General features: G+C 41.8%; 1 protein-coding gene across 14 annotated transcripts in view; it reads left to right on the plus strand.

The window, feature by feature from the left end:
• RERE (arginine-glutamic acid dipeptide repeats) overlaps positions 1–26,624 on the plus strand; it is a 466,287-nt gene that overhangs the window by 338,586 nt on the left and 101,077 nt on the right. For all 14 annotated transcript variants that reach the window (XM_063594922.1, XM_055104272.2, XM_055104287.2 and 11 more), the window contains one exon: positions 14,886–14,984. In XM_063594922.1, the coding sequence (XP_063450992.1) occupies positions 14,886–14,984 (99 nt within the window). The remainder of the gene's footprint in view (positions 1–14,885; positions 14,985–26,624) is intronic.

Consider the following 26,624-nt stretch of genomic DNA (forward strand, 5'->3'; position numbering starts at 1 on the left):
TAGTAAAATGTTTTGAGATATATGTGGTATTTATAAAAACATCCACTTACCATTTGATCAGTTAGAATTTTAACATATTTGAGCCTATATTAGTATTAATAACACAATGTCTTCAGCAAATTGATAAAAAAACCTTTAGCCTTTTTACATTTAAAAACAGGCTTAGGCCGGATGCGGTGGCTCGTGCCTGTAATCCCAGCACTTTGGGAGGCCGAGGCGGGTGGATCACCTTAGGTCAGGAGTTCAAGACCAGCCTGGCCAATATGGTGAAACCCCATCTCTACTAAAAATACAAAAATTAGCCAAGTATGGTGGTACATGCCTGTAATTCCAGCTACTTGAGAGACCAAGGCAGGAGAATCGCTTGAACCCGGGAGGTGGAGTTTGCAGTGAGCCGAGATCATGCCACTGTACTCCAGCCTGGGCAACAGAGCAAGACTTCGTCTAAAAAAAAAAAAAAAAAAAAAAAAATTTCCGGGCCTGGTGGCTCAGGTCTGTAATCTCAGCATTTTGGAAGGCCAAGGTGGGCGGATCACGACATCAAGAGTTCAAGACTAGCCTGACCAACATGGTGAAACCCCGTCTCTACTAAAAATACAAAAATTAGTCGGGTGTGGTGGTGCACACCTGTAATCTCAGCCACTCAGGAGGTTGAGGCAGGAGAATTGCTTGAACCCGGGAGGCGGAGGTTGCAGTGAGCCGAGATGACGTCAGTGCACTGCAGCCTGGGCAACAGAGCGAGACTCTGTCTCCAAAAAAAAAAAAAAAAAAAAACAAAAAGAGGCTTTAATAAAATCATATATTCATTTATTTATTTGGTAATTAACATGTTTGAGTTTCTGCAGCCCTTGTGGGGAGGGCGTTTGATGAGAATCTAAGTGAACACCTCATTGTTAGAACAAATCAGGCCCATGAGTTTCAGAAGGGCTCATGTATTCTACAGCATACTACAAAATTCTAAAATGTATAATATTTGCCCTAGTATTCATTTCCTATATTTTGGAAACATACCTCAGAATGCTTTTTTATAGCTCTCTTAAATAATTTTTTATCCCCAGTTTTTGAAGGTTAGTGTATTTGTTTCCTGTGGCTACTGTAACAAATTACCCAAACTTGGTGGCTTAAACGACAGAGAGGTGTTCTCTCACAGTTCTGGAAGCCAGAAATCTGACATCAAGTTGTCAGTGGGGTACCTCTCCGGCTCCTCCTGGCAGAGCCCACTCTTCGCCTCTTGTAGCTTCTGGTGGCTGTTTGCACATTTTGGCTGTGGCCCCATCTTTCTCTGCTCATCTTCACGCTGCCTTCTCTTCTGTGTGTCTGTGTCTTCTCCAGTCTGGGTTTCTTCACCACCTCTCTTTTATAAGTACTTGTCATTGGAGTTAGGGCCCACCTGAGTTATCTAGAATCGTCTCCTTTATTTCAAGATCCTTAGCACATCTGCAAAGACCCTTTTCCCAAATAAGGTCACATTCATAGGTTCCAGGGATTTGGTGTGTATATCTTCTGGTGGTCATTTTTTGGCCTACCACAGTTAAAATGACCATTATATAAAATATTACTAAAATATATTACTTATTTTGAAATTTAAAAAAATAGCTCATTATTATTATTTTTGCATCTGTTGTGACTTGCTTATTTTTATTTATTTAAAAAATTTTTTTTGTAGAGACAGGTTCTCACTGTGTTGTCCAGGCTGATCTCAAACTCTTGGCCTCAAGAAGTCCTCTTGCCTTGGTTTCTGAAAGTGCTGGGATTACAGGTGTGAGCTATCTTGCCCAGCTGTTATGACTTATTTAAAGTGTGGAGTTTCTGATATTGAGAATGTATGAAAATATTTCTAGTAGTGGCTATGATATTTCTGTAATGTGAGGACATTTGATTTATAAAATAGGGAGTATTTGGCTTCCTTATGCAAAGAATAAGGATATTTATTTAGATAACAAAATTGTCATGTATAACTACCATATTAATTGGTATGTTCTGACCTCCCAGGTTGCCCAGTGTTTCTTCCTCAGCTACTACCCTAGCCCCTCAAAACTCTGGGTCCAGCCTGCGCCAGTCCTAGCCTGGGCCTGATAGAGTAGGGAAGGTGTTGCTCATTAGTGACCCTTGTGGGCAAGTTGTGTTGTTTTAAGGTTAGTCTTTGAGCTGGCCTGGGATAAACTCAGGCAATCCTTGAAGCTGTAGCTTTTTCAAGTCTCTGGTGTCTGTTTTAGCTTCAGTTCCACAGCCCTGCCCAGAGCCCAGCCCCACTGGACTCTGACAACCTGTGTTGTCCTGGCCAGCCCTGTCCTCCAGAATCTTAGATGTTTCCCCCTTACCCAGCAACTTTCTGGGGTTCATAGGTAATGACACTGGGGCGCCCCACTCCTGTCCTTCCTGCTCCCCTATTTGTTGAGTGGCCTGTCTTCTCCCCACACCTGGTATTTGTTGGGCTGTGTATTCCAGCCACTGCAGCACTTTGGAGTACTAGTTATCCCAGCATTTTTAGGAAAACTGGCTCTTCTCCCCCTTTTCTTCTCTCTTTACTTTTTTTCTTCCATTTTAGAAATGAGGAGGAATACATTTTCATATCTTCTCAAGTCAAGTCCACCTTTACTCGATGCCTCTGAGTGATCATTACTGGTGTCCGTTAACAGAAGAATGTGCAACTGTTAGAGTTTGAGCTCTTTGGTTTGCATAATAGTTGCTAAATTTTTGTGTCTCCCACAGTCAGGCTGTCTGCTGCTGCTCTTCTCTTTTGAAATCATACAGTCTTTCTGATTTTTTCTTTTGAGACCTGTTATTAGATTGGGAAAGCTAGAATTGTGAGGTAACTAAGTGTCTAAAGCTCAGAGTGGGAGCTTCTGGCTCTCCAGGGCCTTTGGCTTTTGGGGACACTGTTTTGGTTGCCCAGAGGCTTTTTGCTTATTTCTTAGTTACTAAAGCTGTGTTCTTGGCTGAAGTTTTTAGAAAGTGCAGTCGCTTGTATATTTTCCCAACTCTGGAGCTTTATATGCATCAGTGTATGCCTCTTCGGTCTTCGTTGTTCCATAACTTCATTATCATTGCCAAAAATATCAGGTGGACTGTTGTTTGCATAACCTTAGAATCACTCATCACAAAGCACTGAGATTCAGACTGCTGAGCCCTTGGATTGGGGGCAATTATTTCTGTACCTCAATTCTACTAAGTAGGATTTAAAGCAGTTACTGTAAATGTTTCTTAATACTGATGTAACTGGTCTTGATTTTGTGTTTTTGTGTGAAAGCCTTTCACATACACTTTCTAGGTCAATTTAGCATGTATGAGTAGGTTCACTAGTGCCTACGTGAGATGCTTAGACCTGTGGTTTTTATGTCATCCTCCAGCCTTCTGCCCAGTTTCATGTCACAAATTTTTTTCTGTTTTCAAGGCTGTGAGGATGCCAGGAGTAAGTGAAAACATATTTTAGTTTCCATTTGTGGTCCTGAACCATTTCCACTTGTGGCCAGACATAGGTCTTTCTCAGCTGACAAATAATTATTGAGAAAAGCAGCATAAACAGTCTAGGTTCACGAACGTGCCAGGAGCTTTTCTCCCTGTGGCCAGAGTTAGACTCATTGTGGGTCCTCAAGCTGAGTCTTCTTAGTAGATTATTGACTGCGTCTGTGGAGTCCTCCTGCCCCGGCAAGCAGCCTACACCCTCCGCACCCTCCCTTTCTACTATTCTGTGGCTGATCTCGCATTTATAAAAAAAGAAGTCAGGCTGTAGACATGTTAACTATGTAAATGATTAATTATCCATAATTGCATTTAAAGACCTGTGGCATAAACTTCAGCTTTCACAGAGACTTGAAAATTAAGAGGCACAACCTTAATCCCTAAAGTGTAAGTGAAGCCTGTGCAGGAGCCATTCATTTAGTGTTTGGCCTGGGGAATGTGGCTTAATTCAATGGTTATATTGTTTTTTTATTTTTCTAAATTAATGTATTAACATTATTACCATTTGTTTATTCCTTTTTAGAAGAATATTCTATAATATTTTGCCTTTGAAAAAATCTTTGTTAAGTGAAGGAATGTTGAAAACTGGGAAGTTCCAAAAATGACCTACCTCAGCCTCTTCTGTGACAGCGAAAGAAGCGAAGGACGCAGGTCCGCCCTGCCTCGTGTAGCCTGTTTTTACTGCAATAATAGCACTGCTTATTTCTCCTAGAATAGTGTTTTTTATGTGGTTGTTGCTGTTCATAAAGCATAGGCAAGTTAATCATATTACACTGGTTGTTGATTTTCAAAACCTCCCGTGAATGCATTTTAGATTTTCCAGACTGAGCAAATGTCATCCCCATCAGCTTTCATTTAGCACTGTGAGTGTTTTCATGGATGGGGATTTTTTTGTTAGTTTGTTTACATGTGTGTCTTTCCTCTTTTCTGAGCTGCTGGCTCCCTCCTTTCCTCCACCCACCCTCATCCCCTAGCCCCAAGTTAAGAAAAGACAGTGTGCTCGCTTTGTCACTGCAGCGGAAAAACTCCCCGTACCCATTGCTCCCACCAGATTGCCTGTCCTAAACTGCCCCAGTAGCAACATTCTAGGGTAGGGACATCTTCCTAGAACATGGGTTTATGTTAGAATCCTCATGCTGCTACTTGCTAGGGAAGTGGCCTAGAGAAACATACTGAACCTCTGGATTTCATTTCCTCATTTTTAGTACTCTGGCCGTGGAAGAGAGGCATGTGGAATGATGAAATCATAAAGACCTAACACAGTTCCTAGCACACTGTGCACTGCTCAGCAAATGTTGCGACCCCCTCCTTTCTTCCATGTGACTCCAGGGCTGGCGCATAATTCCTGGAACATTGTAGTTTCAGAAAGTGATGGAAAGAGGGAGGGAAGATTGGTTCAATAACTATATTTCCTTCTGAAAATTAACTAGACCTTTCTCTCAAGCCCTACCCTCTGCAGTTAAATTCTTTGTCTTTTCCATTATCCCTGAATTTTGCTCCCGTAAGACCATTCGGACAAATTTTAGCCTCTCTGGTACCTAATAGCATTATTTGAAATGATAATGGCCAAATAAAAATAAATATTGTGCTCTTAGTTTCAATTCTAGTTTTTTAACATTTACGTGTTTCATATATATTGACTTGGCACTAGGTTATCGATGATGGAGGTATAAATGAAAATGTATTGACATTTGTGAATTATGGTTATAAGAAATTTTTCTTTTTTTTTTTTTTCCTCTTGAGACAGAGTCTCACTCTTTTCGCCCAGGCTAGAGTGCAGTGGCGTGATCTCGGCTCACTGCAACCTCCGCCTCCCGGGTTCAAGAGATTCTTCTGCCTCAGCCTCCTGAGTAGCTGAGATTATGGGCACACACTACCATGCCCGGCTAATTTTTGTATTTCTTTTTAGTAGAGACAGGGTTTCACCATGTTGGCCAGGCTGGTCTCAAACTCCTGACCTCAAGTGACCTGCCCACCTTGGTCTCTCAAAGTGCTGGGATTACAGGTGTGAGCCACCACGCCCAGCCAAGAATTTTTTTTTTTTTTTTTTTAAAGACAGAATCTCGCTCTGTCACCCAGGCTGGCGTGTAGTGGCGCGGTCTCAGCTAACTGCAACCTCCGCCTCCCAGGTTTAAGCGATTCTCCTGCCTCAGCCTCCCAAGTAGCTGGAATTACAGGTGCGCACCACCACACCCGGCTAATTTTTGTGTTTTTGGTAGAGACAGGGTTTCACCGTGTTGGCCAGGCTGGTCTTGAACTCCTGACCTCAGGTGATCTGCCCACTTCAGCCTCCCAAAGTTCTGGGATTACAGGTGTAAGCCACTGCACGTGGCTAAGAAATTTTTAAATTTTGTTTTGAACATATTTCGGCAAGGTCTTTCTCACTTATCTTAATAGTTGAAATAATTAATTAAAACTATATGAAGAATTTTAAGATTTATTCCAAATACTTTTTTCCTTTCTCAGTTATTTTGACAGTTTCTTGTGATGTATAAACAGATATTTTACATAGCAAAAGACTTTGATATCTAATATTATTCTTCATGGACTGGAATTATTTAATTAGCCTGAATGCAGTCTAACTTAAGTAGGCTTTTTATATAGTTATTATAATGGCTATATTTGAAAAGTATGCTTTGGCATAGTAGAAACTGCCAGATGCAATGCCATTTGATCTAAAAAGGTCACGGGAAAAGGGACATTTAAATTAAGTTATAAATTACAATTGAAGAACAATATTTTGATGTGTGAACCAGAGATGTCAGAGCAGGGAGATGTAATTCATGGGTTCATTATAGAACAGAGGTGCCTGACAGCTGAGCCATGCCAAAAGGAAAATTTATTTGCAACATCATGCAGACAGAAAATGGTAGCTAAGATGAGAAGCCAGAATAGAAACTTGAAACCTTGTGGTAATACGCAGAGTTTATGCTAATAAGACTGCCTGAGATCCAGAGATGTTTAATGACTGCTGTAATATTAATGAGGTGCTTGGACATGTGCACATTTTCAGTCTTATAAAAATTAAGGCCTCATCCTTGCTCTATAAAATAACATGCTTTATAACCATGCGTTAAGGTGGATTCTCTCACCTCTCTGTGCAACATACAGATTTGCTGGAATTTCAGAATTGTTTAGGCAAGAGAGTTAAAGCTTTAAACAAGATTTTTATCCATGGTAGCTTTGAGGAGGGATATAATTTAATGTTTATAGCAATCCATGAGAAGTTCAATCATGAGTTAATTAAACTGTAGGCAGTCATTAAGTATTATTTATTCTTTCGAGAAGCTTGCCAGTAAAGCACTTATATATATTAAATTATAGAAAGTAATAAGCATGGAATGATTTGTCAGGCAGAGTGAGAGTAGCAGATTTAACTTGGGCAATTATGCAGAAATGTTTTTCTTGTAGCATGATCCTTTCTTTCTGCTAATCAGGAGGAGGTCAGAGGCTGTAGTAAGACAATTGCAGATGTGTAGTGACTACCGGCATTGTTGGCTCTATTGAACCTCTTGTTTGAATAGTGTTAGGTAAGAGCCATGTATCTAAAATATTACTCCCCATGATGATACCACTGTACAGCTTACAGCTATTTTACATTTCAGAGTGTCTTGACACATTTTGTCTCATTTAGCACTTTCCATTTTTCTGTGACCCAGCTGAGGGCTGGTGGTGTTAGGCCCATTTAATAGATGAAAACCTCAACTCAGCTGGTTCGGGACAGGGCTATTAGCAAGAATCTGTCACTTGCCTCACATCCTGTACTATTTTCACTAGGCTGCAGAAGGTATTGACTAGTTGTTAATTTATTGTAGCACCCAGAGTTAGTTACTGAGAGCTTTTTATGCAACTAGCTAAATATGTCTAGTTATTGTGGCACAGTATGGCTCTGAATGAATCAGTACAGTGGTTACTTTTATTATAGTGGAGCCAAATTAAGTGTTTGTTATTCAGAAGTTACTATTGTTTTTAGCACCAAAATCCCCGATGAAGTCCACTTTGCATAGTTCATGCATGCCTGTCTTTGCACACCACTGTATCCCTCCCCATTGCTAGCAGGCAGAGTTGCTTGGTACCTCTTGGTTGAATGAATGGAAGCAAAGAGAATATGGTGTGAGCAGCCTGCCTCTGAGGCTGGAATGTCCTACTGGGTTCAAGGACACCAAGGACTTCTGCTGCAGAAGGTGTGGCAGAAGAGGGCTAGACACCACATAGGGAAAGAGTTCGCTCACATTTGTTCTTTCACAATGAACAACCAAAAACGAAGGAAAAAATCACATCTCAGAGGATTCCATGGAGCACACCCAGAGACCAAAGGCTGATTGCTAGAAAACAGCAAAACAGGCATAGTTCTGAGATGGAATGACTTGAAAGGCTGGTGGATTGTTCAAGAAATCAGTGTTTTGTTATCAGATTCCCTAATCATAAATCCTAGGTCTTAACCTGTGGTTTAGGGAAGACAGGTTTTATTTGGGTAGAAGTGCAGTCATGCAGTTTAGTGATGTGGAAAAGAGGCGCAAAGATTTACAAGTAAATGTTTCCTTGATCATTGGATTTAGGAAAAAAAAAAAAAAAAAACACCACTGCCACACACCTGTGGTGATGAATCTGAAAGTGCTTTCTGCTAAATGACATCCTGCTATAGTGGCTGCGTGGGGGCAGCATAAGATCTAAGTGCTTCTCCCCTCCCTAGCTTTCAAAGATTGTAAGCTCACTGAGTCAAGATGCTTTATCTTGGTCCCTGCTTTTTGTACTGATCTTTTTACAGTAGCTCCAAAATGTACAACTCTCTATACTCTACATTAAAATTGCATTTAATCCCAGATTTTACCAGCCTGACTTGGCTGCAAAATGGACAGAAAGGTTTAATTATTTTGCTTTAATTGCTTTTCTGTGGCTACAAAGTGAAGCTGTAAGATGTTTGAGAGGTGTTTCTTTTTTCCCCATCTTCATTGCAATGTATTTTGCACAGCCTTCTTAGGAAAATGGTAGAAAATCTTATTCACATTAAAGGACATTTTACCTTAGCAATATGGGGAAGCCTGTGTTAAATTTCCTGACTATAGACGTAGCTGTGTGGTCGTGATCAGGTGTTTAAAATTTGAAATCTACGTAATGTTTTTCACAGTATGAAATTATGGCAATCCTTCAGAACTTGATGTTGTATTAGAGGGGAATGTTTCTAATGACAATTTTTAGAGATTTAAGATAGCCAGTGTTTTGATAAATTTACCAATTCTACTTTATGTAAGGAATATAGTTGAAATATCCAGTTTAGCTCTTTATTGAACATTATCCTCATCTAAAGAAAGAAAAACTTTGGCTGGGTGCAGTGACTCATGCCTGTAATCCCAACACTTTGGGAAGCCGAGGTGGGCAGATCACCTGAGGTCAGGAGTTCAAGACCAGCCTGGCCAACATGGCGAAACCTCATCTCTACTAAAAATACAAAAATTAGCCGGGCATGATGACGTGCGCCTGTAGTCCCAGCTACTCTGGATGCTGAGGCAGAAGAATCACATGAATCCGGGAGGCAGAGGTTGTAATGAGCCGAGATCATGCCATTGCACTCCAGCCTGGGCAACAAGAGTGAGACTCTGTCTTAAGAAGGGTTATTTGGGGCAGGTGCAGTGGCTCATGCCTATAATCCCAGCACTTCAGGAGGTCTAGACAGGAAGAGCACTTGAACCCAGGAGTCTGAGACCACACTAGGCAGCATAGTGAGTTCCTGTCTGTACAAAAAATAAAAAAAATTAGCCAGGCATGGTGGCACATGCCTGTAAGCTGAGCTACTTGGGAGGCTGGGGCAGGAGGATTGCTTGACCCCAGGAATTCAGGCGGAAGTGGGCTGATTGTGCCATTGCACTCTAGCTCAGGCAACAGAGTGAAACTCTTTCTCAAAAAAAAAAAAAAAAAGCAACCCCGGGCAGCATGGCAAAACCCTATTTCTACCAAAATACAAAAATTAGGCATGGTGCACAGCTGTCCTAGTACTTGGGCGGCTGAAGTGGGAGGACTGCTTGAGCCCAGGAGATTGAGGCTGCAGTGAGCCATGATCGTGCCACTGCACTCCAGTGTGGGAGACAGAGCCAACACCCTGTCTCAAAGAGAGAAAAAAAGAAGGGCTATTTGATATATCCCAGCACCTAATAGAGTGCCTGGCATAGTTGAGCACTCAGTAAATGTGTCGAAGGAAAGAAAGATGTCCTGATCGCCAGTAATTTTCCCCAAATGTTGTAAAGGTAAGTTTCTCTGTTATGAAGCTGTTGTAGGCCATAACAACTTCTAGTATGTTAAAAGTGTATCTTTAATAAAAAGGCTGGGCGCTGTGGCTCACACCTGTAATCCCAACACTTTGGGAGGCTGAGGCAGGGGGGCATCACGAGGTCAAGAGATTGAGACCATCCTGGCCAACATGGTGAAACCCCATCTCTACTAAAAATACAAAAATTAGCTGGGTGTGGTGGCGCGCCTGTAGTCCCAGGTACTCGGGAGGCTGAGGCAGGAGAATCGCTTGAACCTGGGAGGTGGGGGTTTCAGTGAGCTGAAATTGTGCCACTGCACTCCAGCCTGGTGACAGAGCGAGACTCTGTCTCAAAAAAAAAAAAAAAAAAAGTATTTCTTTAAAGATGTCTCAGAATATTCTCAGACAAGATTTCTACAAGGTAGAAGTCAATGTCTATAACATTAAGAAGATAGTGCCCCTTTAGAAAGAGTCCCCTTGGTTCCCTAAGGAGGAAAGAGTCCCTTAGGTTTCCTAAGGAGGAGGGCACACCAGAACAGCCAGTTGACCAAGTTTTGAACTTGCCCCTGTGAAACACTGATGACAGCGCAATAATAGTCTTCCTTCATCCATTCAAGAAATATCACTTTGGGGCTGGGCGTGGTGACTCATGCCTGTAATCCCAGCACTTTGGAGGTGGGTGGATCACCTGAGGTCAGTTCAAGACCAGCCTGGCCAACTTGGCGAAACCCCATCTCTACTAAAAATACAAAAAATTAGCCGGGCGTGGTGGCGGGCGCTTGTAGTCCCAGCTACTCAGGAGGCTGAGGCAGGAGAATCGCTTGAACTGGGAGGCGGAGGTTGCAGTGAGTCAAGATCACGCCACTGCACTCCAGCCTGGGCAACAGAGTGAGACTCCATCTCCAAAAAAAAAAAAAGAAAGAAAGAAAGAAAGAAAAAAATTTATCACTTTGGGTAAATAATCCCACACTTTTTACTTCTCAGATGTGTCTTTGTGTAGGGGTGAGGACGGGTAGGGACTCTCAATACTTACTGGTATCATGGGAAATTCAGGAATAGGGACTATTTTTTTGAGGAATAGGGATATTTTAAGAGGCCAGCCAGACAACAGGTCAAACAAAAGGAGAGAATCCACCATTATATAGAGAACAGAGTAGGGAAGGAAGCTCGAGTTACCGTGTCACTGGAATAGCTTCTTCAGGAGAAACTGCCATCTGAAATAAAGTTTTGTGAAGGAAGTAGGAATGCCAGGACTTGTTCAGAGGAGTGCCTCTTTCCCCATTAAGCTCATCACTAGAAATTCAGCTGAGGGGCATTGTGTAGGCTGCAGCCATGCTCTCTAACAAACAGAACAACCACAACGAGATGTTCAACACTTCAGTGGAAGCATCTCTTCCAGCTATAGTTTAAAACTCTTCTTGGTTCACCAAAAGGCCGGAATGCCACAGGGATTAATGATATTTGATTGAACTTCATCCACTCAGCAGTTTGCTTTTGGAGTGGGCTTTATGTTCTTACGAGCAATTTCCTGGTAGCAGGCACATAAGATTTTATTTTTCTTATTACTATTATTATTTTTTTGAGACGGGGTCTCACTCTGTCTCTCAGGCTGGAGTGCAGTGGCACGATCTCGGCTCACTGCAACCTCTGCCGCCTGGGTTCAAGCGATTCTCCTGCCTGCCTCAGCCTCCCGAATAGCTGGGATTATAGGCCCCTGCCACTGTGCCTGCCTAATTTTTGTAGTTTTTTAGTAGGGATGCGGTTTCACCCTGTTGGCCAGGCTGGTCTTGAACACCTGACTTCATGATCCACCAACCTCAGCCTCCCAGAGTGCTAGGATTACAGGCGTGAGCCACTGCGCCCAGCCAAGATTTTAAAATTCAAATTTTTTCCTGTATGTGATACCAGAGTTTTAATCAAATCTCATTTAACATGGGTAATTTTATGTGACACATAAGTGGTTTTTGTTTATAGCTTAACAAAATTTTTTGTTTCTGAGAAGACTACTCTGTAATCTGGAAAGCTGATCAAACTTGAGGCCGATTTTTTTTTCTTTTTAAAGGATGTAGCTAACATATATTTTCTAATATTATCCTCACATGTCGCTAAGAGGTTGATGTTATTATTTTATCCATTTTTAAAGATGTCAAAATTAAGGCACAAAAATGATAAGTAACTCTCTCAAGGTCACATACCTAGTAAATAGTAGAGCTAGAGTTGGAATCCAGGCAGTTTGACTCCAAAGTCCATAGTTTTTCCTACTTACCCTTTTTTCTTTTTTTCTTTCTTTCTTTTTTTTTTTTTTTATTGGAGGCAGGGTTTCACTCTGTCACCCGGACTTGTAGTGCAGTGATGTGATCAAGGCTACTGCAGCCTTAACCTCCCAGGCTCAAGCTGTCCTTTCACCTCAGCCTCCTGAGTAGCTGGGACTGCAGCTGGGACTATAGGCACATGCCACCACGCCCAGCTAATTTCTTAAATTTTTAGTAGAGATGAGGTCTCACTGTGTTGCCCAGGTTAGTCTTGAATTCCTGAACTCAATCTTCCTACCTCAGCCTCCCAAAGTGTTGGGCTTACAGGTGTGAGCCACTGTGCCTAGCCTCATACTTTTCTTATAATTACCCCATACAGTATAATTACCTCTTATAAAAGTTGTTAATTTTGCCATGAGCTTTTCATTAAAAATTTATGATTTGATAAACTTCATTTGATTTCAAATTATTACTAAAATGTGTGCTTTTTGCATTAAATAGGCATGTAATTCTTCCTTTTATTCAGTTCCAATCCACGTTGACCTGTGATTATAAATCCCCATTGTATTATAGAACTTGACAAATGTCTGCTTGTTCTGGATATTAGGCAAAGTATGAGAATCTGACTTTATTTCAGATCTTTTTATACGTCTGAAAGAAGCCTAGGTTGGATAGTTTTCAAACATTTGCAAATCATAATAGTATTTTATTTTTAAAAGAGTCTAATGGTAATAATAAATATGAATCTAATGATAAATAATAATAAAAATAAATAAGTTAATATTTATTCATTGCGTCACCACTCCCAAGTGGGATCCAGTATTGATCATTGTTGTAGGTGTTTTGTTTTAAGATAGTTGATTTATTGTTATAGCTAATGTACAACCTGGACTTCCCAGTCTTGATTTAAAATAAATTAGTGCCCTCTAAACTGTGAGAATGCTCTGGAAATTCAAATTTTTAATACTTTCTGTTTTGCTGAGTGAGCATTGAAAATGGATGTTTGGGCCGGGTGCGGTGGCTCATGCCTGTTATCCCAATACTTTGGGAGGCCGAGGCGGGTGGATCACGAGGTCAAGAGATCGAGACCATTCTGGTTAACACGGTGAAACCCCATCTCTATTAAAAATACAAAAAATAAGCCGGGCGTGGTGGCAGGCGCCTGTAATCCCAGCTACTCAGGAAGCTGAGGCAGGAGAATGGCGTGAACCCGGGAGGCAGAGCTTGCAGTGAGCCGTGATCGCACCACTGCACTCCAGCCTGGGCAACAGAGCAAGACTCCGTCTCAAAAAAAAAAGAAAAAAATAAAAGAAAATGAATGTTTGTGATATTCCTTTCGTTAGCAGTTAAATGTTTGGAAGAGAGACTTGCAGTGTGTGTTTCAGCATTTATTTATTGATTTCATTCAACAAATATTTACCACTGCCAGCTTACTGTGTGCCCAGCCCAGGGGCTCCAGCAGTTGCCAGGAAGGCATCTGCATGTCCTCCTGAGTCTTCTGTTAGAAAGAGGAAACACATGGCTGTCTCCTCTTGTGATTCCATAGGTCTTTGCCTAAACCTAAGCAAGAGTAATTATTACAACCTACTTGATCTTGTCATTTTGTATGTTTTGTATCTGTACCAATTTGTAAGTTTCCTGGAAATAAGGACTGTGACTTATTAAGGTTTATTCTTTACATGTCTTGAATGTTCAGCTTTACTTGTCCTGAATGTTCGGCAAATGCTGGCTCATTGTTAAAATAAGAGATTGAAGCATGAGTGAAAAGATCAGAACATCCACTCCATGAGAACGGGGATCTCTGTGTTGTTTACTGCTGTGTCCCAGAACCTAGTATTTTATTTAGGAAGTTAGCAAGTTTTTCTGGAGTATTACCTTATACTATGGACTGTGTTCAGCACTGGAGATGCAAGTCTTAGACAAAGCCAATCTTTGTGTAAGAAGACTAGATGTGTACAGGAAAGGTGGATTTCCAATGAGAATTCTGAGTGACAGCCACAGTATGGGGAGGTAGATAGAGCAGGAGGATCTTTGTACCTGCTGTTTCTCTACATTATCTGCAAGTTGGAACTCAGAAACTTGGAGTGTCTGGAGCATCTTTGCGAGGTGGGAAGGTGTCCATGGTGCCAGACATTACACAGGGTTGAAAAGACGCAGGGTGAGAAAAGTTGATTAGCTTTGACAAGAAACAAGTCTGGTCCTAAAGGGAATATGTAGATAAACCTGCATCTTTATTCATTTGTACTGAAAAACTAGCATACTATTACAGACTTACTTTCTTTAAAAAGCTCTTAAATTTTAGCCACTTTAAATATTTTGTTTTTGTGTGAAATTAGCACAGTCAAAAAACTTAAGAAGTGCTAAAAAGAAAGAACATAATCTAGTGTGACTTTACGCTGCTTTGCGGAGAATGAGGCAAGAGTAGGGGTCCTCCTGGCTGGGTTGGAGTCTTGGCTTCATCACCTGCTGGCTCAGTGTGGTGAACACCTTTACTTGATCTTTCTGTGCCTCAGTTTCCTCATCTGTGAAGTAGGGCGATGATAGCTCCTAAACCGTAGATTAAATGAGAGAATACTTTCCCCATAGGATTAAGTAAGATAATGATTGCATGGAATGTCCTGAGCACTGGGTGGGGCCAAACATTCCCTAAATGTTTGCTTTATGGGAATATAGGGGAATCCTATTCCTATCTTTGCCAAAATATTTTCTGCCTTGCCTGCCTCCCTCTCCCAGAGTGAGTAGAATAGGGGTTGGGATAGGGTGGTCTTGGATGAGAACAAATTCCTGCGCCTACTGAAATGATGGAGTCTCAGTGCCCCTTTCCTGACTCTTCTGTGGGAGATAGTCAATGAGGAGCTTGCCTTGGATTGATTGTGTCCTGTCTGTTATTTGGTGCAGTTAGCTAACTATAATTGTTGTTGTTTTAGCTGCATGAAAGCGGTTACGATGCTGGCAAAGCCCTGCAGCGCCTGGTGAAGAAGCCTGTGCCCAAGCTCATCGAGAAGTGCTGGACCGAGGACGAAGTGGTGAGCAGGAACCAGCATTTGCCTTGTGCTCTGGGGCATCGGGCCACCGGCGTCTCAATGTGTGACCTCCCTGCTGCTCAGGGAAAGCAGAAGCTTCAGTCATGCAGAATGGCTGTCCGTGGCAGCGCCAGGCAGGAGGATGGGGCCCTTCAGCCCCTTAATTGTACAGAAAGACTTGATTTTATTAAGATTAGGCTTCATAGATGTCGGGAAAGATTGTCCAACTTTCATGGAAAGAAAGGAGAAATTGATAGTTACTCCTAAAAAAGTTAATTTGAACTTGTTTTTGGTGCAAGCTAGCTTGTGATACCTCCCTATTTAAAGACACAGCATGTTAAAACCCGTGGACATATAACCTAAAGTAGGGTTGGTGACTTGTCTTTTTTTTAATCGTAATTATTTTAGAGAAGGGGGTTTTGCCATGTTGCTCAGGCTGGTTTTGAACTCCTGGGCTCCATCAGTCCTCTTGCCCCAGCTTCTTAAGTAGCTGGGACTGTAGGCATGCTCCACCATGCTTGGCTTGGTGACTTGTTTTTATAGGGCTTGTAAGACCCCTGACCTCCTTAAAGGACATTGATTACAAGCGGGAAGCAGAGAGTTGATGAAATAAATATGCTGGATTTTACATACTGATTGTATTGCTGTGGCCTGTTGAAGGAAGTGGGGAGAGAGAAATGTGCCCACAGATACAGCCTTGCAAACCCATGGATTCCCATCCAGCAGACAGTTTTAATGAAGCTACATCTCCATCTTGTGACTTGTAAAAGGCGTTGCTGTAAACGACTTACGGATTTCTTGTGCTTTTGCAAATACAGTCTTCAGTATGAATGTTACCGCTTGACATTTGCCTTTCAGGTCGAATGAAATTTAAATGAAGGCTGGCACTAATACACATATTGATTGCAAGTTCCTCTCCTGTATTTTAAAATATGCTAAGAAAGAATGTTTAGAAATTGTATGTGCTTTCCTGATCCCGCTCTTTCATTGATTCAGCAATATTTACTGAGTGCCTGCTTGCGTGCCAGGTGTTGTCCCTCCTTGGGAGTCTTAAGTTTTAAGAGGGGAGACCTTCGTAAATGAGTATGTGCCGGGGGTGGTGAAGCAGATACAGAATAGGGTAATGAGGGAGAATCAGCTGGGTGGGGTACTGTCTTAGCTAAGGGAGGATCAGGAAAGTCCTGGTAAGTAACATTTAGATGAGACCTTAGTAAGGTGAGGAAGGCAGCCTTTTGGATATTAGAGAATTCTGGGCCTTAAGGTGAAAGCATGCTTGGCATGTTCAAGAAGTAGGCAGGAATGTTTCTGCAACACAGCAAGGAGGGGAGTGGTGGGAGGGGTGCCCTAGAGGGAGCAGATCAGGTGTGACCTGTTGGCCCGCTGTCAGGGCATGGTGATGTGCCCCACATGAGCAGCTTCTGAACAGAGGAGTGACTTGCTCCGACAGTGGGGCTCACTCTGGCCGCTGAGTCCGGTGGTCTCTGGGGGTTGCTGCACACCAGGCTGGGACTGGTGTCTGGGTGGTGTGGCAGCAGTGGTCGTGATAAGAAGCAGCGAGATCCAGGCTGCACCTTGAAGGTAGAGAAAAGAGAATTTGCTCCTAGAATGGCTGTGGGTGAGGGTGGGCAAGGGCTGAGGAATGGGAAAAGCTAGGCGGAGCTGAGATGCACTGAAATGGCCCTAGGGTTTGGTAATGGAGTGCTTGTTGAATAGTCCCTTAAGACTAACTTTATCAGACTTACGGAGTTCATGAAGCTGTTTTAAAACAAACAAACAAAACCATAAAAATCTTAACGTGATTATTAAAGAGAAAGAAACATCTTAAACATTTAAAAATGTTTAGACAACGTTAAATTCAGTTTTGAGAAGTCGTAGTGATACTGTTTTTTTACTGTAAGCCTGTTTATGTGAGGAGTGGATAAGAGATCTGATTGACAAGGTTTTAAAATTCTGCGAAAAGCCTGTGTGGAAGAAACACATAAGGAGATGAAAAGGATGGAACAAGTGTATAGACTGTGGTCGTTTAACCACCCTTTGTGAGATTGTCTTCAGTCCTCTCAGCCTGGCCTAGGCGGCCTCAGGGCCTTGTCAGCTTGCAATCCATGGCTGCTTCTGCTTCTGCATTTCCCTCAGTTCCTGGCCATCTCCGCCCTCTTCAGTCTCCATGCCCTTTGGCGTCCTCTCTCCTTCCCCACTTATCTGCCTCTTCTTGGTGTCTCCCACCCTCCCCACTCCTCACTCATGCCTCCCAGCCCCTCGCTAGCCATGGCTCTCCTCTCTCCCTTCTTTCATTTCTCTTGTGACCTTTCATTCCCTCTGGAATTTTAAAAATACATAGCCAAAGTCCTCTCTTCCTGCTGAAGAGAAAGCTGCTTTCCTTTTCCTGCAGCGCCTGCTTGTAACATCAGGCAGCTGTTGATTGTCTCCCCATTGCTGCTGCTTGAGGATTTGTCGCTGTGAGCTGAGAGGGAAGTTTTGCACATCAGAAAGAGCCTGGTTTATTTTGAAAAACAAAACAGGACTCCAAAGTGGTGAATATTTTGAGTATGGAATAATGATCCTTAACTGTATACATCCGTATCCGTTTGGGGTCATTTTTATCATGTTTGCTTCTTGGTTTGAAAAATGTCTTGGCAGCCATCCAGCCCTTGCAGAGCCTCAGGATCAAATGGTTCCCTTATGTGTAGGAAGTAAAACTTCACTTTGAAAACCTCAGCAGTGAAGAAGAGAGACTGACTGAATAATTGAGAGGTTGAAGGAAGCTTCTGGTGAATGGATCCAAATCAAATCTTTGAAGAGATTTATGTGGCAACAAGGCAGTCCCCTCTTTACCCTCGCCTGGCTTTGGCTGTGAAAAAACACCTGCTGTGTTCATGTGGCCCCCTTCTGTTAAATTTACTACATTTTCTCACCTCAGGAATCACAGGAATAAGCAAAACAAATGTGTTCCAGCTAACATAAATACATGGGCCTACCTCCCCCTTTTTTCCTCCCAGTTTTCTGTATACTTGGAACATTCTAATTATTATTTTTATTATTATCATTACTATTTTTTAAGAGATGGGGGTCTTGCTATGTTGCCCAGGCTGGACTCAAACTGTTGGGCTCAAGTGATCCTCCCACATCAGCCTCTGAGCAGCTGGGACTACAGGCAAGCCACAGTGCCTGGCTACTTATTACTAAACTTCGCTGCCGCTGGCATATTAATTTGTTCTAACTACCCAGTGTCTGATCTGACTACAACGGTCTTGATGAACAGGTTTCCCTTGGCATTTTTACATGAATACGTTGAAGCAGCTGCTCTGTGAGAGGGTTGGTGAAATAAGCACCTGAAGGTGTGAGTTCCCTGCTGTGCAGCGGACAGGCTGGGCCTCTGCACCTCCTGGGCCTGGCAGGCCTGCTGCTCTATGAAGAAACTAACCTCTCATGCCAGTGCAGACCCTACTCGTTCTCCAGTCTCAGCTCGGTTCCTGGCCCATCCCGTGGCCAGTGCTCCCTCTTCGCACTGTCTCCCCTCTGCGCGTCACTCGCTTGGCAGTTCATCCTCTGCCTCCTCGTGCTGACTTCTGATCCCCAGCTCTTCATTCCTTGCGGTCTTATTTCTGAGTTGATTGTCCTCCGAGTTTGTAAACTTATTAAGGGTAAGGATTTAATGATGAAGATAGTTTCTCTCCATATGAGAGGCTTGAAGAATATTGATGACTCTTTGTTCAAGGTAATCCTTTTAAAAAGTTCTTCACTATAATTGAGTGTCTTCAATCCAGCATTTTAAAACTTTTAATAGTTAATAGTTATGAATCAGCACATTAAAGAGAAAAACTTTCACATGCCTCAGAAACCAACCTTAAAATTTTTACTTTTGGAGCCTGGTCAACACAGCAAGACCTTGTCTCCACAAAAAAATTAAAAACATAATAAAATAGCTGAACATGGTGCCATGTGCCTGTAGTCCCAGTTACTTGGGAGGCTGAGGTTGGAGAATCGCTTGAGTCCAGGGGTTAGAGGCTGCAGTGAGCTGTGATCATGGCACTGCACTCCAGCCTGGGCAACAGAGCGAGACTCTGTTTCCAAAAAAAATAATAATAATAAAAGTACTTTTGGAAAAAGCTCACACATTAAACTCTTTCTTCTTGTTCTTCCTACTCCTCCTCCTCCTCTTCCTCCTCCTCCTGTCACCTGACCTCTTTTTCCTAGGTCTTTCAGATAATCATGAATTCTGGAGATCTTAGACCTCAGAATCACACAATAGGAGGCCTTTCATCTCAAACTCTCAGTTTATTTCTCTGACAGTGTGCATGTATGATGTTCCTAATTGAAGTTGCTTTGGGGCTGAGACACTTCAAATCTTGAACTGAAGCCAAAATATGCCAGTTTCTGTCAAATTCTGTACCGGATACTGCAAATTAATTTTGCTTTTGCCGAGTGTCTGTGAGCAACACCTGGGTCATGTCTTTCAGGCTAAGTAAACTTGGTTAGATCAGAGAAGCATTTTGGAAGAAATGCTAGGTCAGTTTGTGAAGCTTTAAATACCAAGGTATGGGTAAGGGTGGAGCCAAAGTAAATGGCTGCCTTCTGCCTCTGAGAGTTACATTGATGGTTAGCCAATTTCACATATATTATGCTAAAAATACTGTTCCTTTTCAGGAAGTCATCCAGATTGGTAGAACTTAGGAAGATAAAGAGGAGGAAATAGAGATTAAAACATTAAAAAAAAACCCAAACAAAACAAATCTTAGATTATTAGGTTTTTAATTAAACATGATGAACACATTCAAATATAACATAAAGGCCCCAGACTGAACTGCACCTAATCGAAACAGATTAAGTCACCCTTCCATGCTTGGGTGGTTATTAATTCTGTTTATTTATGCATGCGAGCTGAAGGTAGCATTTGCTGCTGTTGTGTTGGTGCTTATTGCACTGGGATTCCGTTGCCGCTTGATGCTGTGCTCTTAATTAGCATTCAGCTGTTGATTATGGAAATACTGGGGATGCTAATTGAATTCTTTTTAAAATTCAGGGCCTGCATTTTCCTTGTGGAGTTTGGTTTGACTTGCAAGATTGTAAGATTGGGTGCTCCAGTGAGCTGTGCATCTCACTCTTTGCTTCCTATCCACTTAGCTGCGTTTTGGTTTTTAAAATTATTTTCATGTTGAATTCGCTTTCCGCAACAATCCAGGTGTTGCACAAAGTGAAGGTTCTGTTGCTTACCATGTTACTACAGGGTGTTTTTATTTCATCTTGGGTAACTATAGCTTTTATCTTGAAATACACTACCCATTAAATATTTTATATCAATTTTGATGTAATACATTGAGGTGAACAATCTAGATACAAATAAGCTCTGAAATTTTTATCCAAAATAGTTAATCTGTGGTAGTGATAAACCTTAATTGGCCATGTACATGGATTTATTTACAAGCTCATAAATTTTAAAACATCTAAATCTTCCTTCAATTTAAAGCTCAGTCTATCATAAATATAAATGAAAATCCTTCTTTCAAAATTGACATGAGATGGCAAAGTAATTTTCTAAATATTTGTAATCCAGTGAACCCGTGCGGCCGGTCAAGGAATTACTTACACAGAATACACACAACTATTTGCAGGGTGTCTTTCCCCAGCAGCATCTCCAGATGCCTTTGTTATGCCCTTTTTGGAATGTCTGCTTGAGAAAACATTGTTTTCATTGTTCACTCTTTTCAAGCTAGGCATCTGAATGTGCCAGAAGACAGGGCTGCTTAGTGGGGCAAAAATACAATGAATTTTATTTACTGTTTGCATGGCAGCTGAGGAAAATGGAATTCACAGCAAAATCCCCGTTAAGATCCAATAGCAGCAGGAGGTTGTGGAGGTGAAAACAGCAAGGAGGACAATGACAAAGAGGGAGAGAGGCTCTCAGAGCTTGTAGTTATGGTTACGTGGATTTCAGATACTAATAATCTTGGTGATTTTGTCTTAAAATTTTACATCCACAATATAGGGGAAGGCTTAGTTATATTTATTTTAGGAATGGTAAAATTTCCAGAGTTGTTGACCATTTTATGTAGTCATTCAAAAATGATGATAGGAGAGTCTTGTAGGTCATCTAGTACGAACCTTTTCACTTTCTTATTCTTTTTAGGGTTTTGTGCAGATTGTTTTTTTTATTGTTAGAACAACATCCTAAAATCATTAAAGGGAATTTAAAACCTCACCACTAACACGTCGTCTCACAGTGTCTGGCTTCATCGTCTCATTTGCTGGCTTCTTGCTCTCTTCTGGTCTTTGTTTATGTACGTACGTGGTTTTATGTCATTGTCAACTTACGTATGTGTACAGGTATGCATACATGTGAGTTGAGTCAGAACATTGAAATTATCTTTCTAAAGAAATTATAACTTGAAAATTTTTACAATTCATTTGGAACCTTTGCCATTAACCCAAAATATAGATACAATGTATCTACTGCATCACATAGTAGGTACTTAGTACATTTTAAATTGAATCACAGTAGGTTCTCCTCTCTACTAACCACCCTTCCTCCAGTTTTAAATGACAGTGGTACTGTTTCTTATGAAGAACTAAATTTGTATATATGAGAGTAGGAAAAATAAGAGAAATAGAAATGTTGATATATTACACGTATGTACATATTACTCCATATTATGTATTCTTAATGTGACCTATAGTGAGAATTAGCCCTTAATATTAAAAAAGAAAAATGTAGATTCAAGTGAGATTTGCCTGAAGTTCCAACTATTAATAAAATTGGACTATTTTTCCTATGGTTAATTCCCATCGGCCTTTGAACCAAACCCTTGCTTAAAGAAGTCAATAGTATGGATAGAGTGGAGTTTATTGTCAAGTCCTTTCGGAAATGAGACAGCAAATTAAAAATCAATTATATGCACAGAAAAGTTGGTGTAAGGCAGTCAATTCTGTCAATTAGTTTGCAGAAAGATTCTACTGTTTAACAAGCTCTAAAGAGAAATGCATTTTTAAAATCCTTTAGTAAATGAAATAGGACAAGCATTTTATTAGAAGGGAAGAGATATTTCAAAAATGTATTTCAGTAGTTCATGTCAGTAGAAGTCGCCTCTGGGATAAATGTACAGATTCAGCTGTGACCTTTCCATTCACATCCACGGCTCACTACTTTCTAGGCTTCCTCTTTATGCTGTGGTCAAAGAAGTTAGTATGCCCATTTTGCTCTTTGTGTTTAACAAGATTATTCTTTTCTTACTGTCTTTAACCAGTACTTTTTTTAAGTTCATCATCCCCAGCCCTACTTTTAGATTAAAAAAATAAAAGCCAGCATACCTTGTGCTGTTCTTTAGGGCCGTGTGTGTATGTATATGTGTGTGCGTGCGTGCATGCGCACACATCTGTGTTTAGACATCAGGGCTATACAGAGACCTGGAAAGTAACCCCACATTGAATACAAGCACACCTTAAATTACTCCTGGCTGCTTGGGATAATCTTTTTAAATCGAAGAGTACTTTTGACGGTATATTTTTCATTTTTGCTTGAGTGGGGAGTAAGGGGAGTAATGGGGGGAGTCTTCAGCTTGAAAGATTAATAAATACTAGAGCAGTGGGTTATTGAAGCCATGTTTCCATCTCATTTTCAAGGGCATGTAAAAAAATGGAGATAGCATACACTTTCAGCCACTCTCTATCATCTTTCTCTGTTCATTTAAAAAATGAGAACAAGGCACAAGGGGACTTGAGAGATTGCATTTGTTCTCCCATAGACAGAGTGGTTATTTTATAAATGAAGAGGATGGAAAACCCTTTTCTTGTGCAGTTTCTTAGCAACAGAATTGGAGTCAGTTTTAATGCGTGTGCTTAGAACATTCTACGTATAGTGACATTGGAGTCTTACATTTTCACAGGTGAGACATATTACATTGGTAACTGGAATTGAATGTTGGGAGAAGGAAACAGGAAGTGAAAAATGAGAACCCTACCATGAGAGGAAGTCATTCATTTAAAGCTACCTCCTCTCTCCTGGCATACTTCTGTCTTAAATCTAAAGTCTCCCTTAGTCTAGGCGCAAAGGCTCATGCTTGTAATCCCAGCACTTTGGGAGGCGGAGGCAGGGAGATCAAGTGAGGTCAGGAGTTCGAGACCAGCCTGGCCAACATAGTGAAACACCGTCTCTACTAAAAATACAAAAATTAGCTGGGCATGGTGGTGCATGCTTGTAATCTCAGCTACATGGAAGGCTGAGGCAGGAGAATCACCTCCCCAGGAAGCAGAGGATGCATTGAGCCAAGATTGTACCACTGCACTCCAGTCTGGGTGACAGAGCAAGACTCTGTCTCAAAAAAATAAATAAATAAATAAATATATAAAGTAAGTAAGTCTCCCTTAGGTAGAAGTAGTGATGGCCTTGGTAGCCCCCTAATTGCCATCTTCACTAGAGTGCCAGCCTATTTTGTATCTTCTCTAGTAGTGTTTTGTTATTCTTTTCCTAACACCCTGCATGCAACTAATTGACACTTAGATTTGATTTTGTTTTTGCACTTGCCTTAAGACATTTTTCCGAAGTACCTTTATATAGGTGAATTCTAGTGTGTTTTCCACATTTATGAGGCAAAGTACTGAGCTATCAGGAAGCAGCATGTGTTTGGTGGTTATAAGGGGAGAAAGATAGTGCCTGATATTGGCCTCACCACCTGAGCATGGGGGCTCAGGATCTGTCTCTCCGGCTCTGCATTCCTTGCAGAGGAGTTTGGTGTCGGTTTGGCTCTTCCTGTGATTGTTGACTGTGTGAACATGAAGATAGAATGATTCCTTCCTACTTACCAAGTTTCTCATTCAGTTCTGATTTTAGCTCACTAGTTGAAATTCATTCATTCATTCTTTCTTTCATTCTGGAAATATTGGTAGAGCATTGACACTCTGCCAGGTGATACAGCAGTGAACAAAACAGACAAAATTCTCTGCCTTCATGGAGTTGAGATTGTAGTGGGGAAGGAGGATAGATTAAAACAGTCTTGCTAAGTGACATGTATAGTGTGTTAGTCCTGAAAAAATTAAAAGCAGGAAAGTGATAGGAAATACCAGGTAGAGGGGTTGAACTTCTTCTTAAGGTAGCCATGGAGAGTTCACTTTTGAGTAAAGACCTTAAAAAGTGAGGAAGCTAGCCTTGCAGATACATAGGGGAAGAGAATTCTGGGCCAAGGAAACAGTGCAAAGGCCCTGAGGTGGGAGCATGCCTGAGTGTGTTCCAGGAAGAGCAAAGATGCCCCGGAGTGGATGGAGAAGATGAAGTCGGAAGGCCACCAGGATCTTAGACCAGAGATGTTCACTCCTATTTTGTACCTCACAGTTAAATTACATTATCAAATTAATGAGGAATTCTTGAGGGCTGTTCTGTTTTCTCCTAACATTGTATCTCTCATAACAGTGTTTTTACGGCTTCAGTTATATAGGACTCTGAGTCATGCATTCCTCTGACTTCTGCAGCTGCTCATTGTGTCAAGATTGAAGCGTTTTTGTTTTGTAACTGGTTTAGACAATATTTACTACATATGTTTACTATAAATTCAGCATTTGTGAGAGGAGCTGTTTTTCCTGAGTAGGAGCAAGAAAATACCTAGAAAGAAAAGTGTACCTGCTGTACCTCTATCTTGGAGTAGTCATTACTCTTGTTATCAGCCTGTCCTGACAAATTTTAATTCAGGAAGTGAACACTGTGGAAAACTTAAAACTGTAGATGTCATGCTCTGAATTATAACACCTAATGAAAAGAGTCATCTCAAAAATCTTTCTTTCTTGAGTCAAATACCCTGGCTTTGAGACTCAGCTCAGGGGAGAGTCCCTCTAATACTGCTGTTTGACAGAAGAGGCCAGCTTCCCTTTTCGGCCGGCATTTGCTTGCTCTAGGCCTGTGGTGATTATTCTTAATGTCTGGAGGATGGATGCTATGTGCACTGACTAACTAGAATGCTGGGCCAAGCTTAGTGTTCCCTACTAGTGTTCTGATATTCTTCTTTCCCCAACACTCATTCTTCTGAGAGGTTAGGGTGCTCACGAGGCACTTTAGAATGAGGAGTGGCCCATGACTGATGAAGGCCTGGACGTCACTGCATTTTGCAGGCCCTGCTGCACCAGGTTGGTTTGACAAGTTCATTTAGGTGCCTCCACACAAAACTAGGAAGTCTTGAGGGCAGGGTTGTAGTTTAATTCTTTTTGTATTCAGAGAACCTGGCCCAGCACCTGGAGCAGGATTGATAATCAGAAAATATCATTTGAGTGGGTGGAACAGAAGAGAAACCTCACATTGCTTCAGTGCAGTGACCTCTTTGGCTGAGCTCTTGAGCTGCCACCGTCTAGGGAGAATTAATTAACCGGATGTGTCCCTGTTCTTTTCCTCTCAGTAGCTTGCTTTGGAAGGAGCAACCAACTCCTTCCAGTTTGTGGTTTTATTTTCTAAATTCCAATTAAAAAAACTCATTCATTGCCAACATCACCTGATGTGTACTGATGATACGTGTGGTTGAGATGTTCTATTATGGGAGAATGAGTGATGGAGAAGGAAAGAGCTCAGTGGGCAGCACAGGTGAATCTTGCTGTTCTAACACACCTTCCCATACAACTCAGCACCGTTCCCCCAGTTCAGGAATCATGCTCCCTCGTGATCTCGCCACTGCACTCCAGCCTGGGTGACAGAGCGATACCCTGTCTCTAAAAAATAAAAAATAATAATAATAAAAGGAATCATGCTGCTAAGAACACCAGGAAGATTGTTATTCTGAAAATAGGAGGATGCCCAGAGTTGCCCTGAACAGCTTCGTCACCACTGCCCCGTGTCCCTCCTGGCTCTGCTGTCTGAGGGCTGCTGACGTCCTGGCACCTGAGCTCTCTGGGGAAGGCACAGTTACCTCCTGAAGAAGATAAGCCAGGCTCTTCTCTTTCCTATATGGAAAACTCATTTTTGGGGTGGGTTGGTGGGCAAAAGCAGGAAAAACAGGCCTGGTGGTTTGTGGAGAGAAAACTGGCCTGAGAGTCAGAGGTGTGGGTATCAGTACTCAGATTGGCTGCCACCTGTGTGGCCTCAAGAAAGTATGATCTCCCCACTCCCCTTCTTGAGTCTTCAGTTTTGTGGGGTTTTTTTTTGTTGTTGTTTGTTTGTTTGTTTGTTTGTTTGAAACAGAGTCTTACCCTGTCGCCCAGGCTGGAGTACAGTGGTGCGATCTTGGCTCACTGCAACCTCCGCCTCCCAGGTTCAAGCGATCCTCCCGCCCCAGCCTTCCAAGTAGCTGGGATTACATCCTCACACCACCACACCCAGCCAATTTTTGTACTTTTAGTAGAGATGAGGTTTCACCATGTTGGCCAGGCTGGTCTCGAACTTCTGACCTTGTGATCCACCTGCCTCGGCCTCCCAAAGTGCTGGCATTACAGGCGTGAGCCACCACACCCAGCAAGTCTTAAGTTTTTTTTTTTTTTAATCTAAAAAATTATAGGAAAAGGAGAAGGAAAGGGAAGGGGAAAATTCTGAGGTGCTGGCAGCTGTGTTTGACAGGAGGTCAGGATTAAGCCCGTCTTGGTCTGCTGCCTGCCCCATCCTTTCACTTCCCAGGTGAAAAATTGGCCACATGATTTATCTAAAGCTAACAGAGTCATTCCTGTTTAAGAAATTTGAAAACA

This window comes from Pan paniscus, chromosome 1, assembly GCF_029289425.2.
Source record: "Pan paniscus chromosome 1, NHGRI_mPanPan1-v2.0_pri, whole genome shotgun sequence".
NCBI lineage: Eukaryota > Metazoa > Chordata > Mammalia > Primates > Hominidae > Pan > Pan paniscus.